This window comes from Ammospiza nelsoni, chromosome 2, assembly GCF_027579445.1.
Source record: "Ammospiza nelsoni isolate bAmmNel1 chromosome 2, bAmmNel1.pri, whole genome shotgun sequence".
Taxonomy (NCBI): domain Eukaryota; kingdom Metazoa; phylum Chordata; class Aves; order Passeriformes; family Passerellidae; genus Ammospiza; species Ammospiza nelsoni.
The window spans coordinates 116902936-116920082 of record NC_080634.1 but is presented as its reverse complement, the minus strand read 5'-3'; the positions used below and the strand labels follow the sequence as shown (position 1 = coordinate 116920082).

The following is a 17147-nucleotide window of genomic DNA, read 5'->3' as shown; positions in this document are numbered from 1 at the left end:
GGGTAAATGATTCCAGTATCTGACCACTCTTACTGTGAAATATTTCCTTCTTAATTCTAACTTACATCTCGCTTGACGCAACTTGAGACTGTGTCCTCTTGTTCTATCTGTTATCGCCCGGAGAAAGAGACCGACCCCCAGCTCACCACAGCCACCCTTCAGGAAGTTATGGTTGCGAGGTTGTTACACTGATAAGAAATAATAAATGCTTGAGTCCAAACATGAAATACCATCTCAAGTGCCTTCAATCCCAACCCTGACAGAAGCAGAAAACACAAACAGAGAATCCACACATCCCAGGTGTATGTACAGCTTTACTTTGGTCACTAACACATGTACATCATCAAAGCCTGGAACATGAATGAATTTGATTCCTTTACGATTCTGTCCTGCACTTTAATGCTTCCCTCTGTTCATGCTGCCTGATCACCATCACACACTCAGGTCCTGCTCTAAACAAACCAAAACACCCCCCAAAACTCACATTAAATAAAGATCCTACTTTTAAAGGACTACTACTTTACTTCCCTGAGTACAGCTAGACAAAACCAAAAATGCTCACTTCAAGGAAGGTGAAAGGACTGCCAGTCCCACAAGAGCCACCATGCTCCTTTAATAAATTAAAAATAAATAAACTCTTTAAGGGTGAAAGACTCAAAATACTTTTCCAGTTTAATAATTTCTCTTCCCACTATGTGTACAAAATTAGGAAATACAGAGCAGCACATGCTTTGCCTAGAAAATGAAGTGTCAGGGTCCTTAAGGCAGTGACTCCTGTGGCATCTGCAGCCCCAAGGCCAGAACCTTCTCCAGCTTTCAGGGACATGAACCTGTGTGTGCAGTGACAGAACACAGCCCCTGAAAGAAATCCAGCTTTGAAAATCTAAGCCTAGACTAGAAATACAAACCCACCAGCCAAAATTTAGCTGTTCAAACTGAAAATTAACAAAAACTTTTATGTTTAATTCAATTATTCCCAAATTAGAGATTGTACTCCAGAGAACACAGAATAATCAGCTGCTAAATAATCAAGTTTATGGAAAATATAAAAAAATTAGTGGACTTCCTATCTTATAACAAAGTTTGCTCCTCGAAGAAAACACAAAGCCACCTTCAAGTTTTATCACTAAACACAACTGTGTTTGTATTTCAGAAACCAAATAAAGAATCCAGATAAACATTTATCTTGAATTTACAGAATTCTGCTGTATCCTATTGGACTATGCTCTAAATAAATCTTCCTGGGGCAAGAACAATTTAAATTATTTTTGAACTTCACATGAAGTGTTAAGGAAGAAAAAAAGAGTATTTCTCTGTGCTGAGATAACATCTGGCACAGCAAAAGTGATGGTAAATGCAAACAATGTCAGTGAGGGTGTTGGAGAAGTGGCTCTCACTGCTGGAAGCCTCATTTTTCCATGATGATTTCCATTTGTAAAAATTCTGTCAGTATTCACCAGCACTGTGCAGTTGCACTGATTTTTTTACCCCCAAACCCTTCTGGATCCCTCTACCAGTCCAACCTGCTGGAAAACCAATCCCCAAACTTGCTATTTCAGTTCACATGAGCTAGGTTAGGGTAAATCTGATACTCTGCCTCATTTTCTATTGAATGACAGAATGACCAAGTTTTTAATTTTTATTTTCAAAGAATGACCAAGTTTTCCAAAGTGTGAGAAAGGGAAGCTGCAGAGAAAACAAGGAACCCTGGAGTGGGAAGGAGCAGAGATTCCCTGGTTTTGGGCTGGGGGCAGCCATTGTGAGGCTCCCACCAGCACAATTCCAGGGAAAACTAAAAATTCAGAGCTGCTGTGTGGTTTTGTTATTGCCATGAGTTCAACCAGGGACTTCCACATATTTTCCTGGAGAAATTTTCCTTCTTGTCAATGAGAGCCACCTCAAACATTGTGAAAACAGGAGATATACTGCAAAGCTCAGAAACTGGCAAGGTTTAATCAATGGGAAATCCAACATTCAAACACTTTAAATATGGAGGAACAACAGAACCGTAGCAAAAAAAGGTCTGGAATGTCGGAATCCTGCACCTCAAGCTTTCCCCGCATAAAGAAAACAGAACAAGTGTTTTGTTTGTTTTTCTATTTTATAAAGAAAACACACAAAAACCCTTTTAGGCCCAAGAGTTCACCTGCATTTCATAATCTTAAAAGTTTACAGTATAGAAGTCACATTAATGATGTACTACCTGTCAGCAGAACCAAAGCCTCTGGAAGTGGCAAATAAACTTCTCCACTGGTAACTGCTTGTACAGAGCACTGAACAACTGCACTGAACCCAGCCGTGAAGTTTTCAGCCTTTTCATTCCTCTTTGGAAGCAATGTTTGCATCCACCAGGATTTTAGAGTGTGTACTATTATTTAGAAGCCTGTTACTATTGTAGATGATTTCATACAGCATTAGAGATGTTTGAAACCTGTTCTTGAATGTTGCATGACCTAGGTAGTATTTCATTGCAGCACCCATAACAATAATACTCAACATACTGCTATTAACCTGTTTGCAGTGTTTTAACATTTTTTTTAACTCTTGTTTATATGTAATAAAATACCAGTAAAGACAAAAAAATTGCCCCTATAATGAGGCACATTTTGGCATCTGTGCTAAATGCTGCTACATGGGCAGGCAAGTGCAAGTCAAAATATGAAAAAGGAGAAAGTCATCATCTAATCACATTCATAACTTTTTCATAGAAAAATATAAATATATTCCCTGAAATGTAGGACAAAGAAGAGCCAGCACCCATCACGAGTTCTAGTGCTATTACCATTAAAAAAAAAAAAGAAAATAATAAAAGAAAAACAAACAAACAAACAAAGAGAGGGGCTGGCTATCCTTTAGTTAAGGTTACGTTTCACAGGCGGCCTCCTCGAGGGCTCTGTCGTCGTCGTCGTCGTGGTAGCGCACGGTGCGCCGGCCGCCGCTGCGCGTGCGGATCTTGGAGCGCCGCGGCCGCCGCCGGGCCCGGCCCAACTCCAGCTCCTCCGAGTCCTGCTCCTGGCTGCCTTTCCGCCGCTTCCTGCGCTGCGGCCGCCGCCTGCACGGCCTCAGAGAGTCGTGGCTCAGGCTCTCCTTCCTGCCCGCTTTGCATTTCCTCTTGCGCTTCCTGGTGTCCGTGGCGTCGCTGCAGATGGTGCTGTCGGTCCCAGAGTCCGAGGAGAAACACGGGAAGGTGGTTTTGGAGCTTCCTGCAGTCCCAGGTGCTTCCACATCCTCAGAGACAGAGCTTCTCTCCTCTCTCCTCTCCTCTCTTTTCCCTCCCATTTCAGATTCTCCTTCCTTTAAGTCATCCACTGGTTTTAATCTCTTGAAAGAAGCTCTAGGTTTTTTATTTGCTGCTACTCTGGTATTTTTAGTTTCACGTTTAGCCAAGTCAGAATGTACCTCCTCTTCGGAGTTACTCGTACAATGGTTGTGGGCTGAAGCTGCCTGCCTAGAAATTCCCCAGTTTCCCCCATTTTCTACCCCGTGGTTTGTGGAATTCTCCTCTGAGGAGTCGTAGTCAAAGTTATTCAGAGCTGCAGCACAGAGGGGTTTGTGTGGCTGCACGTGGTTATCACTCCGCTTCTGAGTCTCTGTCTCCGAGTCAGTCCTTTCATTCTCAGACTCAATAATATATTTCCTTTTAGAAACAGAAGATTCAGAGCAGGAAGCTTTTTTCCTACCACAAACCCGCTCACTCTCATTTTCAGACTTGGAACAAGCGTCCACCTCCGAGCTGTTGAACAGCTTCTTCCTGCAGGCTGAGGACACGCTGCCCTGGAGCTGCTTGCGGTTCTTCCTGGCTGGGTAAACACTTTCTGAGCTGGATAATTCCTCCTTTGCATCACTCATGATCTTGATCTTGCTGGCTGCCAGCGTGGCACACCTGCGGGGGTTCTTCTTCTCCCCCACGCTGCACACCCTGATGTGCTTCTTGTAGTTGATGATGCACGTCCTGTTCCTCAGCACCTTGGCACTCTGGCTGGCCTCCTCTGATGTTTGCTCTACAAAAGGAAGATGGCAAAGTTCTTTTTAGTGTCTTACATTCCTGAATTTATTAGTTTATTATGGCCAAACGCTGCCACTTTTAATGAAATTCACAAATATTGAATTTCAAATGTTAAGTGCAATTTATCTGAATTCTTTACTAAAAATACCAGCAGTATCCCAGGGACACTTTTAACTCTTGAGATTGTCACTTTTAAAACTTTTCATGGTCTCTAAAGAGCTTTCTCTAGCATCATCCTGTTAATTAGTTAACAAATTACAAATTCTCTCACCAAACAAATGCTGTCATATTACTAATACTTGTATCATTAAAAGCTGTATTTTTCTTACTAGAGGTAGATAGAAGGTAGATACAATGTCTACATAAAAAGGTAGATAGAAGACTAGATAAGAGGTCTAAAATATGTAATTAACACTGCAACTTTTACTAGAATAGAAGTTGCAATGTTAATTACATATTTACACTTTTTATCCTAAAAAAGAAACTGTAATATTTCATGTGGATGCAAATTTCATGTGGATTTCAAATTTCAATTTATGATGGCTTCAGGTGGAGAACATTGAAACCCTTCAGCTCCTTATGACTTCAACAATCAAATTGCTGCTAACAGTGAATCTTCAATTCACTATCTTTAAAATTAATATGGAACTTCCTAATGCTGTGTTTTAAAACAAATATTCCATGTGTAAATCATGTGTTATATGAAGATCAGTGTTTCCCTTCTAAATAAGACAATTCATACATGTAAATTTTAAAAAAAGTTCTTGAAGTAAATTTAAAAATATAAACAGAGGGAAAAATTATGAGGCATAAATTCAAATGTCCAGCTTGAGTACCAATATTAACAATCTCTTCATATATCAAATCTGATCTTTATTTAAATGTAGATCCTTTTATGTATTACTCTAGTGTATTCTTATTTTTACATTTTCAAAGGATAATTAATTTCTTTTCTTTGTTATGAGCTTCCAGAAATGATACATGAATATTACTACTTGTAGTAGTTGTGTTGTGTGATTTTATGGCCAAAGCACACTTCTGCTGCACACTGCAAAATGCTGTATAAAAGGTGAATTAATCCACAGACTAAAAAGAAGAGTTAGATCTTATATTATACACTGTCCTCCAATATTATTAAGTAGCTGGAACATAAAGCTAAAGAATAAAGTCCAGCCTTCCTGCAACACTGCCAGAATATTGAAATTATACTTTGTATACAAGATCCTAAATTTGGAACAAATCTATAATAAAAAGTATTGAAATTTTCCCCTGAACATCCAGGAATAAAAGCTGCAAAGCTACAAGCAGGTGGCACAGGCAGAAGGAGGGAGCATTACACCAAGTACCCCCAGAAACTGGAGGAGCTTTTAAAAGCCACAAAGATGTGAAAATTTGGTTGATCAGGGTGTCCTGGAGCTCAGGCCAAACTCCAAACCTGGAATACTGGGCAGGAAAATCCAGCCTGAGCTCCAAGCAGCTCAGCTGCAGGGGGCACTACAGCCCACAAGGTATTGGCACAATTTACCTGAAAACTCTGCTTTCAATCTTCTCTGAGATACAAAAACCCATGCTAAACACTCCATACCTGTAATATATATTATATATAACATAATATACATTACAGAACTACATACAGACTGTATGTATAGATACACTATATATGTATGTATATAGTATATATATATACTATTTTACATATCAAAATAGACTTTGTATAATTTATATTATATATATTAAAAATAACTAAAGCAAAGCTTCCACATAAATTGTTTAGCTGGCTAATTGAGCAGTGTGTTATATATACAGTTACAGTTATTTTTATATATATATATATATATATATATATATATATATATATATATGAACTCTACAAATATGCCCCTATAAATGTATTAAATATAAGACCTTGGGACAAAACAAGTAAATATTTCTTGTGGAAAATGGTCAAGACAGAGTCATCTTTACAGACATAGTAATTAATTAAAAAACCAATCATTTTCTTAAGATTTTTAAAGCATATTGACAGGATTGGAAGGATTGCACCAAACACCAACCTCTGAATAGTCTTTCAAATTCCAAATCAGGACTAATTTCCTGATTATATGAAGGTACAGTGTACATGACAAAAATACCCCAAACCAATCCAACTCTCTAAATCATTATCAGCCACCACACAAAGGTATGAATGATAGATAAAATTACAGAATAAAACACAAAAATAAAGGAATTTAACTTTTTGTAACAAGTGGAATATAAATCTTACTTGTGCCAAGTGCCTGTTTGTGTTAAGAACTCTACACATCATTAACAAAATAAAATCTCAAAGTCAAATCAAGTTTCAGGTTCTGGTGCACACTATGGATGTGAGAATAATTTAAATACCTTTCCATCAAATTTATTTTGGAAAATTATCAATAAAGTTACTTCAAACTGAAACTAACAGTTGTAAATCTGCTGTAGCAGAGAAAATCTCAACAGGAAATTAAGGCAAGGTAACAGAACTGCAAACCAGAGGGTTTGGTTATCTCAAAACAAGGAACTGAACAAAGAGAGAGAACACTACTCTACTGGAGATTTCCTCTGTCCTCTACTCAGTATTAAGAAATAGAGAAATTAACTTTAAAAATGTTACCTTTTCTAACTACTTTTGTTTTTCCTTTCCTCTTCCTCATCTTTGCTTTTGCAGAAGTTTCACAGAAATTGCTGTTATTGGAATCACTCTCCGAGTCCGAATCCGAAGAGCGATGGAAGCCGGAGGCAGCTCCAGATTTGGAACCCCTCACAATCTTAGTGGGCACCAAGCTCTCCCACACAAAACTCTTCTCCTCCTCTCTGGTTTCTGCTTCAGACTCTGCTGTGTCCTCTAAATCACTCAAGACTTTTGCTTTTTTTAAAGGAGGAGACAGCTGCAGCCCAGAGGCTTTCCTGCCATTCCACCTGTCCGGCTCAGAGTCCACCTCATCCTCAGAGTTGCTCACTGCAGGCTTGTGATGTGCAGGTGTTGACTGCTCAGAAACCTTTTGGCTGCCCCCATCCTCAGAATTATGGCTTTTGGAGTCCTCCTCTGAAAAGTCTAAGGTGGGACTTTTCCCTTTGGGAGACACAGAGCACACAGAGCCCCTGAGCTTGTGCCCGTTGCTCTGCCAGCTCTTCTGCTTGCTCTGCGTGTCAGGCTCAGAATCCGAACTTCCATTCTCAGACTCGCTGACAAATTTCCTTCGTGGAGCAGAACAACCAGGCTGGGAAAGAGTTTTCCTCTTGGTGAGCTGCTCTCCTATTTCTTTGTCACTCTCAGACTTGAGGCCTGCCTCATCCTCTGACCCTTCCAGCAGCATTCTCCTGGCGGCGGCCGAGGCGTTGCGGTGCGGCAGCTTCCTGTTCCTGCAGAGCCCGATGCTCTCCGAGCTCGACACCTCTTCCTCCACATCACTCATCAGCCTCAGCTTGTTGGCAGCCACAGCAGCACTCCTGCGTGGGATCTTCCTGTGCCTGCCCTTGCTGTTCCTGAGGGACTCGGATGTCATTGCTGAAGTGTTTTCAGAGTCACTTCCATATAACTTTTTCCTGACTGTTTTCCTTGTGTTCCCATTCTCCTGAAGAAGTGTTCCTGTAAAGGAAAGTAGAGATTAATATCTTACATATGGAACAGCAGCTTTGAAACCTTGTCAAAACAGGGACAGGTTCAACCCACAGACATGCATGAAATATAAGCCCATGTGACAGTCAGTTGCTTTTGCTGTCATAAATTTCAGATTCATGTGGTTGCACATTCTGGTTTTGTTTTTTCTTAAGATATGTTGCAAGTCATTCCCTCTCACCCAGCTCTGGGTTTCTGCCCTTCCCCTAGTCATGAAAAAATCTTTTAAGAAGTTGACGGTAGTTATCTGAGAGCTTCAAAATTAGCACCAGTGTGGCCATTATATTTTCTGAAAAATCCTTTCCTTAGGATTTTTCCTCCTGAGAAGATGGGAGGCCTCAGGAACAAAATGTAAACAATGATTATCTGCTGCTGTGGGATGCAACAGGTGCATCTGGGATTGGTCTATGTGGTTGTTTCTAATTAATGGCCAATCACAGTCAGCTGGCTTGGACTCTGAGACACAAGCCTTTGTTATTCATTCCTTCTTTTTCTATTCTTAGCCAGCCTTCTGATGAAATCCTTTCTTCTATTCTTTTAGTATAGTTTTAATATAATATATATCATAAAATAATAAAATAATAAATCAGCCTTCTGAAACATGGAGCCAGATCCTCGTCTCCTCCCTCATCCTCAGACCCCTGTGAACACTGTCACACATCAGTAAAAAAAGAGAGTATCTTACACACTAAAACAATTTAAAAAATGCCAACTCCACTCAGTTATTTTTTATAAATATAAAAATATAAATAAAATAATTAGGATTTTTCTTGCTGTTGACAAGGCACTCCTGGCCCCCACCTGTCTGTTTCCTCTGAGCAGCTCGGTTGCGAGTCAGCCTGCGGCTGCTGTTCCTCCTGCACACCCCGTTGGGCAGGGGAGAGGGGGCCACAGGAGCCCCAGCACAGCCTTTGCTGTCTTCTGAGCTGCTTGAGGAGGATGAAGATGAAGAGGAAGAAGATGAAGAAACCCCAGAACCTTCTATTTCACTCTCTGTTAAAAAAAAAAGCAATTGGCAGTTAGAAATCTAAACAGCTTCCAGTTAAGAGTTACATTTTGCTGATCCTGGAATCTTCAGAATTTTCTCAAATTATCTTAAAATGCATTCTCATGCCTGAATATCAAACTGATATCTCAACAAAATCCATATTCATACAGTGTTCAGTGATAGGAAGCTTCTTAAACCTGTATTAAAACTTCAATTATAATAAAACACCTCTTTTCTAACACCAGATTTAAGTAAAAAGCATGTTTATAAAAAACCCCAAAGCACAGAACATTTTCTAACAGATTTTACCAGAACTTGCATTCTTATTCTTTGAAATAAGCTGAATTTTTTCAAGGTGAGGTGTAGGGGAAAAGGGAAAGCTTTAAAGTGTCAGGGAATTTCTGTCATTTGCTAATTGTGGATAAGAAGTTTTATATAACATATATATAAATATATGGGCATATAACCTGTATTTTATATAATAGCAACTATCAAATACTCTGTAAAAAGTTTTATATAATATAAATATACATATATGGGCATACAACCTGTATTTTATACAATATCAATTATCAAATACTCTATAAGAAGTTTTATACAACATATATAAAAAATATATATAGGTATATATATTTTTTTTAATATACATATATGGGCATACCTATATTTCATTTAAAATCAATTATCAAATACTCTATAAGAAGTTTTATATAACATATATAAAATATATATATAGGTATATACATATATATATATGGGCATACCTATATTTTATATAGAATCAATTATCAAATACTCTATAAGAAGTTCTATATAACATATATAAAAAATATATATAGGTATATACATATATATATATGGGCATACCTATATTTTATATAGAATCAATTATCAAATACTCTATAAGAAGTTCTATATAATATAAATATACATATATGGGCATACAACCTGTATTTTATACAATATCAATTATCAAATACACTGTAAGAAGTTTTATATAATATAAATATACGGGCATACAACCTGTATTTTATATAGTAGCAATCATCAAACACTCTATGCTCTTCTGTTGACACATTTCTTCATTAATAAAAGTAAATTTACTACATACTATTTCAAATAGTATATATAGTAAATAGTATATATAGTAAATATACTATTTCAAAGCAAAAAAATTATATCTAGTACACAAATACTTTTATAACATTCATTGTAAATAATCTAAGTGTCCAAAATCCAGTAAAACACAAAACTGTGCCTCACACACAAACCCTAACCCTTGTGGAAAAAAATTCCCATTAAAAACACAAAGCTCATTTTGCAGCAATTGTAAATGCTGACCTGATGACAAAGCAGAGCAGTTGGCCAGTGGTGTGGATCTGGCTTTCCCATTCCTCTCAAAGGATGCCAGGCAGGCGGAGTCGGAGGATTCTCCTGAGGAGCTGTGCTGGTAGGAGCCAGGGTTGGCTTTATGGCTTGTGACACAGGCAGCTCTGCTTGAGGTAGGCTGAGCAAAAGCATCTTCCTGCTCAGATTCGAGTTTGGCCTGAGACTTGAGTGGCTTCTGCTTCAGATTTCTAGAGAGTGAAAGTAGGAGAGAGAAGACAACAGCATTTAATTCACTTTTTTATTTCTAGGAGGGTTTTTTATGAGCTAATGTGGTGTGGGACAGTTTTACCTCTGGCAAGGATAAACATGAACATTTACTAAACATTAAAAACATTTACTTTGATTAAATAACGGTCTGCAGTCCTAGGCAGTCACACAAGAGGAGACAATCTCTGTCTGCTCTGAGAAACAGAATTTAATGGTGGATGTCCCCCAGACAATTCATGTTCTCTCATTTCCACTGCAGCAGCCTCAATTCCTGCTGGACTCCCAGCCTCTGGTTAGGTGCACATGAGCCTCCAACTAAATGCTATACAGGCAAATTATTATTATTATTATTATTATTATTATTATTATTATTATTATTATTATTATTATTATTATTATTATTATTACAAATAAACCAAGTTCCCAACACACACAGAAGGTGGAACCCTGCAGTTCACTATTTAAAATAAAGAAAATTTCACTAAACTGATCCTTCCTTATCTCCACATGCCTGAGTGCTGCCTGCCATCCTGCTCAATCCATTATTTTCACCCACAGAACTGGTTTTTTGTCAGTTTTTTCTTTACATTGCAGGTTTTCAGACATTCATCCAGGTGCACAAGGTAATTTCTGTTATCCCAAACCTCACTTCTGCTGTGCCCCACTGAACAATCCCACACAATTCTCCAGATGTGAGCACAAATGAGATTCAAAAGACAATTTCTGCCTGTCCTGGTGGGTGGTTATTTTAAAATATAAAAGTAATCCCATCAAATTAGGTTTGGGGGTTTTAAAATTAAGTTTGGGGGGGTTTTTTGTTTGTTTGGGGGTTTTTCTGGTTTTTAAAATTTTTTTAAAATTAAAACTCTTTCTCTTGCCCTTTCCCTGCCAGAGAAGGAAGACTGGACAGCAGCAGAAGGGAGAAGTTCAGTGTCAGTAATTTACCACATTTAGCTTTTGTATTCTGTTCCACATGCAAATTAGGAAAATTAGTTAATCATGTCAAACAGCAATTGTGTCAAAAGCTTGGTTTGCCTTCAAGAGAAAAGGCAAATCTGGCTCCTAACTGAAAGCTAGAGCAAGTGACAATTTCTAGAAATTCCATAGGACTGACTGTATTGTATGTAACAAAATATGTAATTAATGCAGATTTTCATGTTTGTAATATATCCAGAAAGTAATCTTTGTTTCATTCCTCATGATTTTAGTTAAATATTGATTTTCTGATTCAAATATTAAAGAAAAATTCAACCTTTTCTACCCTTCTGTCTCCAGGTATTTCTCAGTTTTATACTATAAAAAGTCCCTGTTTTTTTAACATATTCTTTCTACTGCATGAAAATTATAAATATAATATATATTTGTATCACTGGGGTATATAATTTATATCACTGGGGTTATAAATCATTTAAAAAGTCAGTTGTTCCCGTCTTCACAGACTAAATGTGAGAATCAATATGAGTATCAGTCAGCTGAGAGATCTTTATACCTTTATGATTTGATTACCTGAGCATTTTGGTGGGCTGCTGCACTGAACTTTGATTATTGAATCTTCTGCTGTACCTCTGGTTTCTCCTTAGCTTCTCATTCTGTTTCTGCCCATTTTTGAAATCTGAAACAATCCTTCGGATTTTCTCTTCAAACAGTGCTGACAGTCTCAAGGTCATACTGTAAATCTGGGTAAGGAAGTGCTTTCTATTAAAAACAGAGCCTTTGATCCAAGATTAATATTTGTAATATTAAAAACTGCATAAAAAAGCAACAGGAAAAGCACAAACAGTTGTGTGTAACACCAAATAAACAGAAAATTACATATTAAATATTTTTCTTCTATTTCTCCCCACTATTTACCCAGCCAGGAGCTTTATCAAAAGTACTGATAAACAAATTGCAAAATAAGATTTATTTCATTCACAAACCCCCAGATAGTGACAGCTACCTTTGACTTTTTGTTTGGAGTATAAGATTTTGCATTACTGAATATCAGTCTGATATCTTTGCACAGTTCCATTGGAGTGTCATAATTCCCAGCTTCCAGGGTTTCCTTCACTGTACCAAAATCCATTGGAGTGTCTATAATATGTCTGTAATCCTATAAAAAATATGAAAAAAAAAAATCTGTGAAAGTATCAAGGAAAAAAAAACCTTTTGAATTTTATTTGGCATTTTGGAGTAGCTAAAATTACACAATTATCTTCAGCAGCAGTGAAAAAGGAAGCACCACAGCAGAAAGAAATACTTTTGCTGAGACAGTTTGATTTAAAATCTCCTTTTTCATTATCCCATGAATTTTACTGTGAGAAACAACAGATCTATTATAAAAAACAGCAAAAAAAAAAAAAAGAAAAAATCCCCAAAACACAACAACCACACAAAAAGCCCCAAATCAAACCCCATCAAAACACCTCAAGCTCTCCTTGTTTTTTAGAGAACCTCAAGATGTTTTTAAACCCTGAAGTGAGACTTAAAATATGGAGTTACCAGGAGAAGTTATGTGCTGTAAAGAATTTCTTTTTTCCTTTAGATTAAATTTGTTGGGTTTTTAGAGGGACAAAGAGATTGAGGGAGTAGTAAGATTACCACGAACAGCTAAAAAAAGAGGGAAAAAATCAAATTCATAGCTCAGGCTCAGGAAACAGATTTTAGACCTTCAAGATACTCATTTTAATTAAGAAAAGACAGATTTTTCTAAAATAATCCCCTTACAAGGCACAGCAAGAAAAGAAGAACCTATTAAGGTTATCAAGTACAACTTACAGGATATTGATCCAAATCAACTGGCTGCCTGAAAGGTTCAGAATCCTCACACTGGAAAATTAAATTCACCAGTTCCATGCACTGCTTCTTCCAGCAGTTTTCATCATAGCCACTTTTCAGGTTTTTCCCTTTTTTTAAGCCCCGTCCCTTGAGGGGGAAAAGAAGTTAGGGAAGGTATTATTGGAATACAGCAAGAAAAAATTCAACCTGATTTGGGTTATAAGGTAAAGATTGGCCAACTCACTTTTCTTCTTCTGTATGATGTTCTTGGAACACATTTTTCATCATCCTGCACAAAATAAAATCAATTATCTTAAAGTGATATAGGTAAAAAATAGGTGATGGAGGTTAAAACTGTCATTAGATTTGAAACTGTGGTAAAATTAAATTTTCTTCTTAATTCAAAAGATGAGGATAAAAAATACACCACAGCATCTGGGAGAGTTGGAAAGAAATATCCTAGATAAGGACAAGAGCTGGAGTCTGGAATCTTCAGTGGTTTGAGAAAAGGAAAAACCACCATCAGAAATTGCAATTAGAAGTTACTCAACAGCTTTGAACTTCAGTCACTAAATATTACCAGCAATGCAATTCACTAATAAATGACATAAAATAATAATATATATTATAAATATAATATAATATAATATAATATAATGACATAAAACAGTCATAAAAATTCCTAATATAGCCCATGTTTGTATTAGCTATATAAATAACTCAGCAATTTTACCAACAATATTTGAAGGTTGTTGGTATTTTCTTACCACCATAAATTACTGGAATTTTCCACAAAAAACTCACAACTTACCAGATCAGCATCATGACAATCTTGCTCATCATCTGTTGTGCTACATAATTCAAAAATATTTGTACAGTCCTGGTCACTGCAATGCAATTAAATCTCTGTTATTGGAATAGCAGAGATGTTGTTATTTCCTAAATTCAACTCAGCCACAACCAAGTGCTCCATATTAAAGGGAAGACAGGAACTGAGCATTAAGCAGAATATAAAAATCAGGATTAGGGATTTGAAAGGGGCCTGCCCAGCTGCAGGAAGGCTGCCCAAACTTATTTCTAAATAAACCTCTCAGTTTATTTTAACTTCTCAATTAAGTCAGACAAGCTCCAACAGGAACTTGTACACAGGACAGCACAGAAATCACATTTTACAGGCTGAGCTACTTAACATACTCAATCTCAAGTGCCACTTTGGGTCTGTAACACCAGGAAAAAAGGTAAAATGCCTCTAAGCTAAACATGCTAGTGTTTAAGGTAACACTCAGAATGAGACACCCGTCCTCCCAAGTGCACTGAAAATCAAAGCTCACCACACAGGGATCCTGAGCTGTTTTTACATTCCTCTCTTCAAAAGCACCAGTATTACAGCGACCTGTGTGGGTCGCTGCTGGTGAGAGAGAGACGGTGAATCTTGTTTCTTGAATCAGAAGGCTTGATTTATTAATATATGATATAATACATTATTACTATACTAAATAGAATATAGAGAGAGGTTTGCAGAGCAGCTAGCTAAGCTAAGAATAGATAGAAAAGAATCTACAACAAAGTTGTGTTCAAGGACTCAGTCCCCTGGCTTGCACTGATGATTGGCCCTTAATTATAAACATAGAACATGAGCCAATCAAGGTGTTCCTGTTGCATTCCCCAGCAGCTGATAATAATTGTTTACCTTCTCTTCGGGGGCCTCCCGAAGACGCAGAAATGTGAAAGAAAGGATTTCTGTGGAGAAATGTCTGCGACACACCAGGATTCAAGCATTATTCAGATTAAAATGCCACTTACTTGATAAACTTTAGGAGCTGGGTGGTGATTTTTTTGGCAGCTCTGGCAATAGCACTCCCAGGCTCGTTGAAGGTTCTGGCATTGCTTTCAATGTATCTCACTTCCCAAACCAATGCTGAAATTCTCCTTCAAATTAGAAAATATTGCACCTTTAATACTACAGAAAAGCTTAAAACCAGCAAAAATTATAATCTCTGTAGTTTTCTCTCCATTTAGATTTAGATGTCCTCTGTTTTATGGCCCTTCAGGGCAGTCTCAAACTTCTCCTTTCCATGGAAAACCCAAGGAAGCAGAACCAGCAATGCACAGCTTTCATCACTCATTTCCCAACTCGTTATTAATAATGAGTTGGGCAGTTTGGTACATAAAAACTCAGTTAATGCAGCTGGCTAAGTAAGCACCAGCATTTGTTACCCCTAAATCACAAAATATCACTGAAATCATCCCAAGGACTGTGGATTTCCTGGATTCTTTAAAAAACACAATCATTTTTAAAAAGCTTACATTTGATTTATTCAAAAGGAGGGGGAAAAATATAATTTAATCACTACTCTAAATGATCATATTTCTTCTGGAAATATCAGAAGCTGCTTGTTACAAAGGCTTGAGAAATGGAACACAAGTCATATCTGAGGAACTTTTAATGTATAAATGCAAAGCACAAGCAATTAAAAAGGAGTGACAAGAGCTTTGTCCAATTACATTTTTAAGATATGATGTTTCTTTCTGTTTTCCCTTAAAGACCTTGCTTTGAGGCCAACTGACCACTGAAAACAGTGCCCCCTGTAAAATGACAGATGTAAAATCTTTAAAATATTATTTGAGAAACTGCTATAAATTGAAATTATAACTTGGTAGAAATGAGCTGCCACAAGCCTGTAATTTCATTTTTACAACTCATTTTCCCATTTCTTTATTCCTGTGAAGCAGAGATACCCTGAGTCTGCAGTTCTTCACCTATAGAAGTTCCAATTATTTCACAAAATATTTTTTCCATCTTATACAGGAGGAAAATCACTATTAATGCCTCTTCACTGTATTTACAGACACACTGAATGCAGGTCTAGATGAAGAATATACTTAGATATATATTCAAGCTATGGCTGACCAGCACATCCAGCAAACCACAGCTTTGTCATCATTACACTCTTCCCTCTATCTCCTCTGTAAGTTTTTATCATTTAAAATGCTGCTGTTTATATTTAACATTTCACCTCTTGTGTTTAAACTCATTTCTGAAAACAGCAACAGCTTAACCTTCTTCACGTTCAACATAACTCAAGGACAGCACTTCAAAATCTGAATTTAAAGTAACTGCAGGGAGTTTTTTCCCATCTGGTGGTTTGAAATGGTGGATTGCTCTGAGCAGGGGTGTCGGGTTGCTGGAATTCAGCGCTCACCTGTAGAAGCTGAATTCAGCACTCACCTGTAGAAGCTGAATTCAGCACTCACCTGTAGAAGCTGGAATTCAGCACTCACCTGTAGAAGCTGAATTCAGCACTCACCTGTAGAAGCTGAATTCAGCACTCACCTGTAGAAGCGGTTGGCCAGGCGGGTGCGGATGGTGGTCAGGTCCGTGGGGTACGCGACCACCGTGCAGTACTTGGGGTACGTGCACAGGTCCACAGGGCCAGCAAAGGCTGCTGAGATGTCTGGTGAAAAACAGCAACAACAGCAACATTTTACTGTTTGACTTCACTTCTGGCCTTCCAGGGCCTGAAGGAGCTGATAGGAAAGAGACAATTTCCAGGGGATGGAGGGACAGCACAGGGAACGGCTTCAAACTGACAGAGAGCAGGGCTGGATGGGAGACTGAGAATTAGGAATTGTTCCTGGCAGGGTGGGCAGGGCTGGGATGGAATTCCATCCCTGCATCCCTGGCAGTGCCCAAGGCCAGGCTGGGCATTGGGGCTTGGAGCAGCCTGGGACAGTGGGAGGTGTCCCTGCCATGGGATGATTTTTAAGATTCTTTCCAACTCAATCCATTCTATGATTCTACAAGTGTCCTGCCTTGGCTTCTCTTTTTAGTGCAGGAAGTTTTGTGTTTTGCCTTTTTCTTCCTTCTCCTTTTGATTACCTCCCAGTGAACCAATAAACCTTTGTGAGGGAAAGCCTTGGTAACATTTTCATTTCATTCCCTTGTGGCACAACACACTGCCAAAGTTATAAAGAACTATGAGGGCACTTTTGGATTCAGCAAAGTCCATGATCCTCTTCCTGATGATTCTTAGGATCATCCTTGATTTCTGCAATATGCCAGCACTCCATATCTCCCATTTCTGATGCCATTTCTGAGGATAATGACCTAGAAAACTGTTTCATATCAAGATGTGGCTTCAGATTTGGAGTTGAATAAGCAT

General features: G+C 37.9%; 1 protein-coding gene across 1 annotated transcript in view; it reads right to left on the bottom strand.

Moving 5' to 3' along the window:
• Positions 1 to 301: 301 nt before the first annotated feature.
• The window catches only part of BRWD1 (bromodomain and WD repeat domain containing 1), a 49750-nt gene continuing 32904 nt past the window's right edge, over positions 302 to 17147 (bottom strand). Inside the window, exons 31-41 of the mRNA XM_059493507.1 lie at positions 16319 to 16439; positions 14788 to 14913; positions 13796 to 13871; positions 13229 to 13273; positions 12985 to 13131; positions 12167 to 12319; positions 11734 to 11903; positions 9973 to 10208; positions 8445 to 8636; positions 6639 to 7613; positions 302 to 4001 (exon numbers count right to left, since the gene is read on the bottom strand). Of these exons, the coding sequence (XP_059349490.1) occupies positions 2863 to 4001; positions 6639 to 7613; positions 8445 to 8636; positions 9973 to 10208; positions 11734 to 11903; positions 12167 to 12319; positions 12985 to 13131; positions 13229 to 13273; positions 13796 to 13871; positions 14788 to 14913; positions 16319 to 16439 (3380 nt within the window). The 3' untranslated portion in view covers positions 302 to 2862. The remainder of the gene's footprint in view (positions 4002 to 6638; positions 7614 to 8444; positions 8637 to 9972; positions 10209 to 11733; positions 11904 to 12166; positions 12320 to 12984; positions 13132 to 13228; positions 13274 to 13795; positions 13872 to 14787; positions 14914 to 16318; positions 16440 to 17147) is intronic.